We start from the raw sequence: 12,462 nt of genomic DNA, 5'->3' as shown, positions 1-12,462 counted from the left end.
GCTTCACAAGTATCACATTCTCAATTTCCTATATTATACTGCACATGGCTACTTTTTCATCAATTAATACAAGCAGACAGATAAATATCAATCCCCTTATTTATTTAGAAAGTGCTTTAAAATCTGAATCTCAACATAAATTTCAAACATAAATGATTCAACGATTCATCTGTCAACGATTCAATTCCACGTGCCCATCGCGATGCATCTTAAAAACGATAATTTAGACACCCCTAATGTACAAGTTTTGCTGTTGTCACTGTAGCTACTGTACTTGCACTGTCTTGTAATGGAGCCTAAGGATTAGCATAAGGATTTCACACGTGTGTACATGTGACAATAAATATCTTGAATCTTGCAGGTTGATATCCTGTTCAATCCCTTCTTTACCTCTCCCTTTGCAGCAACAAATACAACACTTAACAGTACTAATAATGTAAGCAGTGAAATAAGGGTCAGCAGCAGTATGCCTCAAAATTCTAAAAATTAGCAAAATAAATAAAGAAGTAAATCAAGGTGAAATCCCATATTCAGGAAGGGGAAATATCGCGATATTCAGGAAATATTGCGATATTCGATATGATCGAAAATCGGCGCAACCCTATAATGTTCACCTACTCGCCAAGACACCGCAGGAGCAAATCAAAGTGGGTAGGTAGGAGAAGCGATGGTTGCTGGAGGATGGGTGTTGCGGAGACAATTAGAATCAGAATCAGAATCAGCTTTATTTGCCCAAGTATGTAGACATACAAGGAATTTGTCTCCGGTATACGTTGCTCTCAATGTACTTACAAGGGGGGGGAAGGGTATAACAAACTAAAACAACAAACAAGAACATATGTAGGGTGACCGTTATAAATATGTATATAGGAGAAATATATTATTACTAGGCATCTTGCATGCCTCGCCCATAGCTCAGCTGCTGTGTGGCCTCGGCTGCCCTATTGGCACGCACAGGTGTGTGTTGCTCACTTATGGCTCATTTCCACCACATATAACAGCACAGTACAGCTCTACTCGACCTGGTCTTACTCGTCGCTACTTGATATAGACTCTGTTTCCATAGCAAGTTTACTTGCCTCCGCCCACACCTGGTCGTCATAGCGACCGCATATCTGCCCTCCGCCCATAGCCGAAGTAGCCTATAACGTATAACGTTAAAATGAAATCCATACACAGAACTTTTAAACTGGTTATGAAATACTGGTGCCTCTAAATGACCTACAGTGTACATGGGCAAATGTGACAATCGGCCAGGAGAATGGATATCACTTTGTTGTTACTCAAACTCACATGCATGCGCTGCGCGGGGGATGGCAGTATGCTACGGGGAGAAGGGAAGCCAGCCCACTACCCCGGCGGCCTCTCACCAGGCAAGACCGCGGCTTCGCTAAACCCCCGCCTCCGGCCTAGCGGAGCCGACGCAGCACACAACTACAAGGGCTTCCCGAGGAGCGACTTTTTCTCTCTCAAAACAATTGAAAACCACCGTCATGTTAAAGCTGAGCTAGGAGATCAATTTTATTTCACCAGAGCCGAAGGCAGCAACACAAAAGACTGATGGAAATAACAGAAGAGAAGGTAAGTAACTAAACTGGTATCCAGCATTGACAGTAGATACAGTAAATACGATTCTGCCTGACCAATCAGTCGTCTGCAGTGTTTTCACGTCACGGTATGGTAGAGGGTTCACAGCGCTGGAACCTCAACAAAGCAGGGACCAAAACTAGCACGACTCAACCCCGACTGGCCAGGTTTTTGATCGGTGGAATGAGACAAAAAAGCGAGACGAGCTGGGCGGGGCCGCGCTGATACCAGCGGTGGAAAGGGGCCATTAGTGCCCTTTACACACCCTGAAGGTTTCAGCCCGGTCGCACATAAAACGGCATAGCTGAGCCTGTGGCTGTGGCCGAACACAGAACTAGAAAAGTCCTCCACATACTCTATTTTATATATCGATATATAGATAGATATACATTACTAACTTCAGATAACATTTGATCAAATCTCATCTCTCACTCCTTGAGTTTTAGAGTCTCCACCACCACAGCATGTCAAATCTGCCAGACACATCACATCACATCGCTTGCCTAGGTAGTCAACATACACTGCCAGAGGCAAGCTGACTGTTGACCTCTCATCTCTCAATCAATCTGAAGTCTAACGCACACACACACGCACAGCTGAGAGAGCACACGCACATGCACACACACACACGTACACACACACACAGGGGCAATTCCATTTCCAAATGAGTCAGACCTCGTACCCCCAAGAGACGAGGGGAGTAACGCGCCACACACTCTGCAGCGTACCCTCTCGTCAGGTGACCGGCGAGAGAGGCTCTGCGCAATATCTGATTTCCCAGATGAAACGAGCAGCAGCCCCTCTGTACTGCAGACAGACTCAGACACTGTACTCCTCGCAGACCCCACTCCCCCGTCCACGTGCCATATGCAGCACTCCCAGAGACAATACAGCAGCTGCCAGAGTGACAAAGCTCCAACCTACAGCAATTCAGAGAGGGCCAAACTGATGGGCCTGTCTTTCGAAGGGCGGGCGTGGAAGGGGGTGTTCAGACATGAGGAGAGAGGGTGGCTAGTGAGAGGAGGGAGGGGGGGGGAGCAGAGGAGAGGGGTGCATTAGGATTGGGGGTTGGGTCAGATGGAGCGGCGGCGGTGAGCACGGAGATGAGACTCAGCGAGAAAGTCTGAAGGCACTTTCATTAATCATCTGAGCACCGGAGCAGGAGAAACCTACAGGGACCCTGAGCGGACAAAAGAGGGAATAGGCAATATGCCAACATTAGATTGGTGTGTGTGTGTGTGTGTGCTTCTGATATGTAGGTGTGTTGGGATAATAAACAAGGGGAGCAAAAATGGTGATGCAGGTGATACAAACGACAAACCCCTTCCTCTCCTTTGAACCAGGCCTTGCTCTTCAGAATTCCAAACATTATGTAACTCACTCATCAAACAGCACTTTACAGCCCAACCCTTCTCTCACTTAGTAATAACTAACCTGTAACATCATAAAAATAGGCATATATAATATACTAGAAATCGAGCCCTAGGCTCGCCCGCTGCGCGCCTGCATACGCAGCTCGGCTGCTGCGTGGCCTCGCCTGCTCTATTGGCATGCCCAACTTCGCATGGCTGATGACATCACTCACTGACGACATCACAATTGCTCGAGTGACTATCACTGATCACATGATGAGTGCTCGACTCAAGTGACATCACTCAGTGCACAATTGCCCAATTGCTTGCATCACATGAATACCCGGCGCATCTTGTGACGCAGTGATCCTCAGAATAAAACAAACAGAAGGAAGTTTGGTTTTGTTCCAGAGGCCATTCGACTGGTGAACAGCCACAGTACAAGAAATGGTCAGTTTATCTAGACTAAGTCTGCACCTTGACCTTTTGATTTGAATATATTCCTTGTGGTGTTGGATACATTGTAATCAGGGATCTTGCTTTATCAGTGCCATTTATTGTATTTATTGTCTTGTTTTTTGTATTGTTTTTGGATGTGTACAAAGTACAGCTTGTTTGCAGTATTCATGCCTTAAATTGCCCCTTGCGGGACTAATAAAGTTTTTTGAATTGAATTGAATTGAATAAAAATCTGTGTAGTGTCCAAAACTAATTTAATTGTAATCTCTTAAATGGCAGTGTTTCACCTTCAGCCTCTCAGCTGCTACAGACATGCATGATGCATCCCATTCCCATCATGGAGAGGAACCTTCAGCTGGACAGATAACAGAAGGTGCTCTAAATATCCCTCCCAACAAGAGAAGAGACGTCCAACTTGATCCACACAAACAAGATGCTTTGTTTTTCTGAGTTTTATTACACATGACCTGCTACTAACATAAAAGGTACAGCATGCACACAGGGACGGAATGCTTGCTTTGATTTGTAATATTCCGATTGGAAACTATTATTAACAAGATTATAGTAGGTCGTCTTATGACACTTCTGCCAAATCATTCAAAGGGGATAAATGAGGCTCTCGTGCACACAAAAATAGATTTTGTTTGCTCGTTCATTTGTTCCCAGACCACTCGCTCCCCCTCATTCAGAGGTCATTCACAACTAGGCCAAGGATGGTGTTACCATGGCAACTAAACCAGAGAGAACAGTAAAATATTGTCAAGGAGTGCAAGGAAAGGATGTTCTCTAGCATGGGACATGTATAATAACCAAAATGATAGGTTGGTCTAAGGGAGAGAAATCAATGAGGGGGGAACATATCCCTTTTCCACAAACACCCTTGGAATAAGCAAGCCTGTGTGCGCACGCACACACACACTTTCCCTTTAACTTTGTTGGTAATTTGCAGGCAGCCAGTAAAAAAACAACAATATTCAACTGATTATATATTATGAAGAATCTGGTCAACAAAAGATCAACATTGTGAGTATATCTGGTCTACTTCCCACCTGGAAGCTGCATGCCTTTTGAACCCATATATGTACACAGTATGCTATGTTAATTACATGTTGTGGTTGAAATGCAAACAAACAGCGGTTACACCAGAAAACACTGACAAGGCACTACACTGACAATCTCACAGTACTGACTGACAGTCTTCATCATTCACTTCCAAACATTTGCAGCTCTCGTTAACATCATAGCACACAGAGATTTAAATGAATCCATAGCAATAGCGTTTTGGTTGTGCCACCTTTAAGGTAAAGAAGCCAATCACAATAACTGCAGGTAGACTCATGTTATAGACCTGTACTGTAACGTTTATTGTAATTGTTCATGTCTCACGCTACCACTGTATTTGTCAACCAGACAAAGGCAAAAGATGGCACACAGCCACACAACAATAATACCTCCAGTGCAAAGAGTTCCTGAAAGCAGAAAAACAGGGCCAGTAAACTAACTTAGGTAACGGGCCTCTACAAGCGTAATCTGTTTGAGAATACCAATCGGCTCAACGCCACTGCTTTGTGTCTACATAATAAACCATGTTCGTCGCACATATCGTTACTACAAACCCACACATCTCTGTCTCACATACGGGCGATTACTAGATGTGGTGAATATACATTGATGTTAATCTGCAGCCTATTGACCGTTGGCAAGCGAGCATCGTCGGAAAAGACAAGATCCCACTCAGGCCATAGGGCTCCGATTATTGCCTGGGTTTCGTAATGGACGTCAGTGCCATATCACAACTGAAAGCAGGCACCAGTAAACGCAGTTTTGTTTCCAAGATAACGCTAACAAGCTTGAGTGAAGACGAATGTCAAAACGTTTAACGTTAGGTGTGCTTTACACAGAATGTTCCCAGCAGGACTGCATTCTCAGCAAATAGACAGAGCCTGACTGAGTGTGCGCCATCATCACCGTGACGGCGTCATCGTCTCCCAAAACACAAGACAGTCGACGGGCAAACTAGCATTAGATGCCTAACACAGTGCTCGTAACAACATCTGTTGGCCTATTTGTCAGGTAAATGTGGCCAGCGGTGGGTGAGACAGGCACAGGGTGTCAGTTACCTACAACGGTGGGGGTCGTTATTGTGTCTTTTGATAGACAACTGCCAACTAGCTTTAGCTAGCTAACGAGCTAGCTAGCTAGCATGAATAGGCCGCCGTTCAAGTGATCAGTCTCAGTTGGCGCAGGGCATTGTCGCGACGTCTTAAGCCTTTATACTGTTGTTAACGTGTTTGTCACTGTCTAGTCATACGCTTTGCTGAGATATGACTGACAAAATGATGTCTGAAACGACGGCGTTTACCTGGGTTTATCAGGTTGTCAGGGCGCGCGGGATCTTTCTCTCCGAGGATCCTGAACACCTCTCGTTGTCGATGACGTCACACGTAGGTCTTTACGTGAATGACGTAAAGAGCGTGTGACACGGGCAACTTTTGAGGCAGCTGACCTCTGAGATGGGAGTTTTCTCTGCAGCAAGGATGCGATGAATTCACTCGTGTCCAAGACAGTGGGGCTCTAAAGAGTAACTTTAAGTAACTCCTCAAAATAATGTATTTCCCAATACGTCAAAGAACAGCATTGATCCTACACAATAATAGGAAATACCACAATTACAATGAAAGGGCATAATATACCATGATCACAGGTTGTGGTCTCTGCAGGCATCTCCATGCTTACCAAAAACCCACTGAATGTGTTGTACCGTATTACGTTTTGACGGTCTCTACCAACTCCGTTATCTTTGAATATTGGACAAAATACACGGTTTGCACTGCAGCGCCCCTCAGTGGACAACATGTGACAAATCACCCTATGTCCAAAATTATATGAAAATTAATTTTACTCTAGTCATTCCTTTAACCGAAGAACTAAAGTAAAATAAGCTGCACACTTTACATGCTACTGTGTGTTAAGTTAGCCTACTATAAATACGTGTTGCAAAATCTAGGCCTGTAGCATATAAAGGTTACAAAATTCACCTGCCACACTGAGTAGCCTATGGCAGATAATATGGCAGAACTACACACGCTATGGAATGAATGAATTAATGCATGCATGCATGCATGATTAAAATATGCAATCTATGTAGGCCCTATAGTTCTTTTTCAAGATTCATATTAATAGCCTACGCCATATAGTGAATCATATTACAAACGAGGAATTTGACTTAGTGCAAGTATGCACACACTGTTACTGTAAGTCGATGAGTCGAATGATAGGTCATTTGGGGGTAAAATTTCAATATTGGGCAACCACGGTGCATGCGTTGTAGCCATAGTTGTAGCTCATCAATGATTGGACCTGTCAGAGCGTCACAACCCGGAAGAAGAGTGAAGGTTGAAGTTGCGAACATGGGTGTTAAAATAGAGGTGTTCAGAGTAAGTCTAACATAACATTGATAGGTTTCAAAGCTTTGTGATATCTGGATGTAGCTTTGGCAGTCGCCATTTCGCAGTCTTGTTAGTTGTAGGATCTAATCGGGAAACTATCCAAATATGTGTTCTGATGTAGCTAGCCGTTAGCATTAGCTTTGTGTGGTCATGATGTAACGTTAACAGGATTCCATCATTTTTCTCTTGAACAGATGATGCTGTACCTGTCTTTTCCTGTCACCATGTTCTGGATCTCAAATCAAGCGGAATACTTTGAGGAATACATTGTGAAGAGAAAGGTCGGTATATTGTCTGCAGTTCATCTAGTTCACGAAGTTGGGTTGACTCAATGGGCCTGTTGTAGCACCCATTATGTCGTTTCTTTCTGAAATAACGTGTGTGTGGGTGTCTCTCTCTCTTTCTCCCTCCCTCTCTGATGATCTTCTCCAGAGGGAGATCTTCCCCCCTGATGAGCAATCGCATGTAAGTGTGATGCAAACTTTAAAGTAAAGATGCATGAAGACAAAGTCTATACAGCAATCTGCAATAATAACCCCTGGTGTGACAAGCAATTAAGTGGCGATGTCAAATGTTGTCAGACATGAGGTGCCAGCACACTTGTAGTTAGATATTATAGTTAGAATTTGTGATTTTTCATTCATGCCTAATTTCACTTTATTGTAATGAACACAGCGGTTAATATCAAGGCACTTTGGTGTGATGCATCCGCCTGCTCCCAATTCTTACCTATTTAGCTTATTGCAACTGCTAGAAGTGTAAAATAAAATAAATGTCAACTATTGAACACTTCTAGGGGCATCTGGGTATTGTAGAGTTAAAAGCACTTGCCTGCCACTGCGGATACCCAGGTTCAATTCCTGGCAGGGGTACTTACGGCTTGGTCAGACCTACAGACACAATTGGCTGTGTTTGCGGGTGGGAAGCCGGTGGGGTATGAGTCCTGGTCGCTGCACTCGCACCTCCTCTGGTCGCCGGGGTGAGGCCAACTGGGGGAATAGTGTCATCCTGCCAGTGAAACTCCTCCCTATCGGGTGAAAAGAAGCAGCTGATGACTGCCCATGTACCGGAGGAAGCATGTGCTAGTATACGGCTCTCCCTAGATTGGCAGGGGGGGTGGGGCAACGACCAGGACAGCAGGGGGAATTGGCCAAGTACAATTGAGACGTTGTGTGCGTCGAAAGTCGTTGCACCTATTAAACCTTTTCTAGTGAATCGTGTGCTCCAGTATCCTCTTTGGGTTCAGTCGCTGAGAAGTGGACAGTTAAACTGTTTTTTGTAAAAAAAAACTTAAAAAAAACTACAACTATTGATTGAACACTTCCAAGACCCAAGTATTTCACATGTACTATGGTGACCATGTACTTTCAAGTTTGAAGGTTGTTTTAAAGTCTTAGGTAAATGAGAAGATAGGGACCGCACTCGAGGAATATCGTTTTAAAAGAAAAAGAAAAAAAAGAAAGAAAATTAAAACGATATTCCTCGAGTGCGGTCCCTATCTTCTCATTTACCTGTGACATTTCTACATTGGACTACGCACCTGTCTGAGCGCAGTGGTTACCTCCTCTACTTTCATTTGTTTTAAAGTCTTGAAATCAACCATTTTATGGAATTTATTTTTCACTTTCACTTAAGTAGTGCCCCAACAGCCACAAATAATATAATTATTTGTCTAATGCCTACATGTTTTCTTAAATTGATGTTTATTTATCCATAAAGAACAACTGCTATCTTATCTTATCTTACTGCTCATTTTGCTATCTTATACAATATGTTTAAACTTTATGAACCGTGTCAAAATTAAGTCCTGTAACAAAATCGTTTGGACCTACAGCTGTACACAATATGTTTTAGCTGCTCTGATCAGTTACTTATGATCGGGTAATGTTTATTTACAGAGGAAAGAGTTGGAGGACTTCAAAGAGCGAGTGCGAAATCGGAGGGAGCAGCGACTGTTGAAAGAGATGCTTGTGGAGTCCGACAACTGAGGACTTTGTGTTGATGGAGGGCAGAAGACACCAGGAAGAGCACCTGGCAAAGCATCAGTTTCCCCTGCAAGAGCAAAGTGGTTTGACTGAGGTTGGACTGGAGTTGGAGAATGACATCACGCACTGGAAATCACTGAGTAGATTATACACCCCAAGGGTGTCCTCAGTGTTTTCCAGGGATCAATGATGCCTGTTGAAAATTCACGTCTCTGAGCTGCCGTCACACAAGACTGCTGATGCCTAGATCACTCTGTTTTGCTTGTTTCTTGCAAAACATCTCACTGGATCAGATGAAATTGTAATAATTTATTTTGTATTGTGTATATTATGTGTTCTGTTCAGATTAGCGTGACAGTTTTGAATGCTGTGTCTTTTAATAAAAGGTGTTTGATTTGTTTAAAAGAACAAAGGATATCTAAAAGCTGAATAAGAGTTAGAAAGTATTAAACATTGTGAGCTGTTTAAAGTTTGAATGGAGGTATGAAGGATCAGTTTGAGTTCAAAGAGGGCATGGTTTGAGCAGTCCTCCCATAGCCGTGTCTAGTGCAGCCATTTCCAATCTGTGGGCCACAAAGGTATAGCAATTTGCAAAACATATTTGTGAGAGAGAAAATATATATATTTATATTAGTATGGCAATGCGTTCCTCCATTGTTGAATCATACAGCTACTTAATTTGTAATCAATTATTCACTAATTAGCTATTGCAGAAAGTCCCTCGCTTTTAGTTTCTGATTTCTGTGTGCTGCTGATGAACAGCTCCTTTTATCATTAAGATAAAAAGATCTGTGAGAACACACTATTTGGCCTCCATACTGTTTATGGTTGGATGTGGGCCGTGAACATTTTTGAGCTTTTCAAGTGGGCCATGAGTTGGAAAAGGTTGGGAACTGCTGATCTAGTCTAACCACAGGAAAGGGGAAGTTGACCTAGGTTCTGAAAAGGGGCAGGGCTTAGGAAAGGTGAATTGTCTACTGGAAGGTTACCAGAAGGGCAACATGTTTGTCAACTGTTCTCAAGGACAGGAACACTTAAAAAAAAAATTGAATGCTCAAATGCTAAAAGAACACAGGCTTTGAGACCAGATACATTATACAATTCGGCCTAACCTGTGTGAAACTGGGCCCGAGTACCATTGCACAAATGCAGTGGTTGCTAGACCCGTGTTAAGGTATGAGGATGATGTGACGTGCTTATGGGCTAACGACAGCTCATAAATGATCACCTTGGGTTTGAATATTGGAAATCACACCGTCACCCTCTGCAGATGTCTGGTCTACAGAGGATGATGCCGGGTCTGTGTCCTCCCAGATGTATGTTATCAGAGAAGGCTGTTGTCTCGCTGACAGCTCAGCCTGGCAGCTATCTTGCAGAATGCTGTTGATCTCTTAATGCAGTAATTTCCCATTGAAAATACTGTATTGTAAATGTAAAGCCTTTACAGCAATTATGTCATGTACTGTACATGTCATATCTAGATTTGTATTGTGACAACATCAGTGACATCATCAGTGATGTCATAAATCCCACATGTTGCACCCATGGCACATCATCTCCAGTCTCCACCCTAGAACTCAAGTGCACGTAGCTCGCGGGATTGCTAGTAAGAGAAAACAACAGAACAAAAGGTGCATCGGTGAGGAGAGAGAGAGACGTGTCTAAAGGCTTTTAAAACCAAGCAACTCAATTGGCCTAACGATGACCCCAGGCCCATTTTGTCAAACCAAGGCCCAATGGACTGAACAAAAGAGGGCAGAGACCACACATGTTTCAAACGGAATAACATAATATTTATTGAAATTAAACTAAACTAAATGAGAATAACAGTGTAAGTCTGTAACATCAGTAATGCAGTGCATGCAAGTGAAGTATGGTGTGCTTATCCCAGCATGCTTTGGAAGGCGATGACCACGCCCATGAGTGACGTACCCAAGCAATACAAAATGAATGGGGCGGCAGCGAGGCCAAGCAATCAGTCAGGATCCAGCAGGTAGACATACACATTCAATTAAGTAAAGCTGAAGTTAAGACATTCATTGTACAATCAGTATGGCAGGAAGGAGTATTGGGATGAGCAGGAAACTGGAAGACACCTGTATTTGTGTATTAAAAGCTGATGCCAAGATGACAGCTTGCCTTCCTGGGGTCCAAGACAACAATATAGAATACAAAAAGAAAATAGAATACAAAAAAACATGTATCACATAAGAATAAAAGAAATATGAAAGCAGAAGACAAATAAAACGAGTTCAAAGCAAATCTAGAACCACAAAATGTAACATGGTCTGCTAGCCCTCTAGCTGGCCAGTGGATCCAAATTTAAACTTTAAAATTTAGACCATTTTTGGGAATTTGCTAAACATAGCAAGCAGACAAGAGATATGATATAAATCAAGATGGTTTGTGTGAAAGTAGGTCACAGTAGGCCTTAGGAAAGTAGGCCTTAGGTAGCTTTGTTCTCCTGGAGACAGCTATGAAGTTATGGTCACTGACGCCTACTGGGACAGACACAGGTGTAGAGCACTATATCTGGAGTGTTATTGTACATGTGATCAATGCATTGGGATGAATTGAGCCCAGTATTATTGACAGAGGTTCTTGTTGGTTGGAATATGAGTTGAGATAATAATCCACAGGTATGTATAACATACAAAGGCAGGTTGGGGCTGGGAGGAAGGTGGGCTGGAAGCCAAGGGAAGAAAGTATCATCATCGATCTTCATACAGCTCTCAATTATGCTTTTCATCAAATAGGCAAGCACCCAAATGGAAAATGCACACACTGTAGCCAACCAGAAACTGTTCAATATAATACACTGAAATACATGACAGAGAGAAATGGTCTTTTTCAGTCACTCAGAAAGACTCAAGACTTTTCATTGTCAGGTCTATTAGGGAAACAGCAGGCAATATATACACACACACCTATATTATCAAGTTTCTAAAATAAATTGATTTAGAGATAGATATAACGATCTAAGAGTAGTTATTTCATAACCTCCTGTTCCACACACTCCAGTCCAGTTGGTGGCGGTAATGCAGGTATGTCAACCGCCACACAAAGGAGTAGCCAGAACAGGATCGCTAGCAGCAAAGAGCATGGAAGGAAAGAGAGGACATTCCGGCCATTTTTGGAAATAGAATGCGCCTCGCAGTGGTCAGCTGCGGTAGCGCTGGCCCCTATAATCAGCCTCTCTAAACAGTAACTCAACGGGAGTTGAACCTCGGGTCCTTTTCATTAGGTATTTATCTTGAAAAAACTAAACAAGGAAAACGAAAAATTTTGCTTAGTTTCCACAATATGGTTGTTGTTTTACATCCCTGCACTACACCACTTCAATCAAGATTTGCAGTACGCCGGAAAAGATGTGAATCCCCAAAGTTTAGAGTGTTCTCCCGTTGAGTTACTGTTTAGAGAGGCTGATTATAGGGGCCAGCGCTACCGCAGCTGACCACTGCGAGCCTGTGCGAGGTTCTTTTGGCGCTGTCACGCTTCCAAAAATAAAAAATGGCGGAGGCTGCTGGGCGCTGATGTTGCAATGGGGCAATATGGAGCTGTCATTTCTTTCCATAAAAGTTCTTTGTAGCAGTAGCGTCTAAGGAGGATGGGGGACTGCCCCCTAGTCCG

At 43.2% G+C, this 12,462-nt stretch overlaps 2 protein-coding genes across 2 annotated transcripts in view; one reads left to right on the top strand and one right to left on the bottom strand.

Annotated features, from left to right (window-relative positions):
• Positions 1-5,791, bottom strand: part of brd4 (bromodomain containing 4) — a 38,243-nt gene extending 32,452 nt beyond the window's left edge. Inside the window, exon 1 of the mRNA XM_083649810.1 lies at positions 5,761-5,791. The gene's annotated coding sequence lies outside the window, so the exon portion shown is untranslated. The remainder of the gene's footprint in view (positions 1-5,760) is intronic.
• A 975-nt stretch (positions 5,792-6,766) lies between these two features.
• Positions 6,767-9,231, top strand: pet100 (PET100 cytochrome c oxidase chaperone). The gene is made up of 4 exons (XM_083649228.1): positions 6,767-6,835; positions 7,042-7,128; positions 7,280-7,312; positions 8,746-9,231. The coding sequence occupies exons 1-4, from the start codon at positions 6,809-6,811 to the stop codon at positions 8,833-8,835; spliced, it is 237 nt and encodes a 78-aa protein (XP_083505354.1). The 5' UTR covers positions 6,767-6,808; the 3' UTR covers positions 8,836-9,231.
• Positions 9,232-12,462: the final 3,231 nt, after the last annotated feature.

Source organism: Poromitra crassiceps (assembly GCF_964638095.1).
Source record: "Poromitra crassiceps genome assembly, chromosome: 13".
In the NCBI taxonomy this organism is placed as follows: domain Eukaryota; kingdom Metazoa; phylum Chordata; class Actinopteri; order Beryciformes; family Melamphaidae; genus Poromitra; species Poromitra crassiceps.
This window is presented reverse-complemented; position numbering and strand designations above follow the sequence as displayed.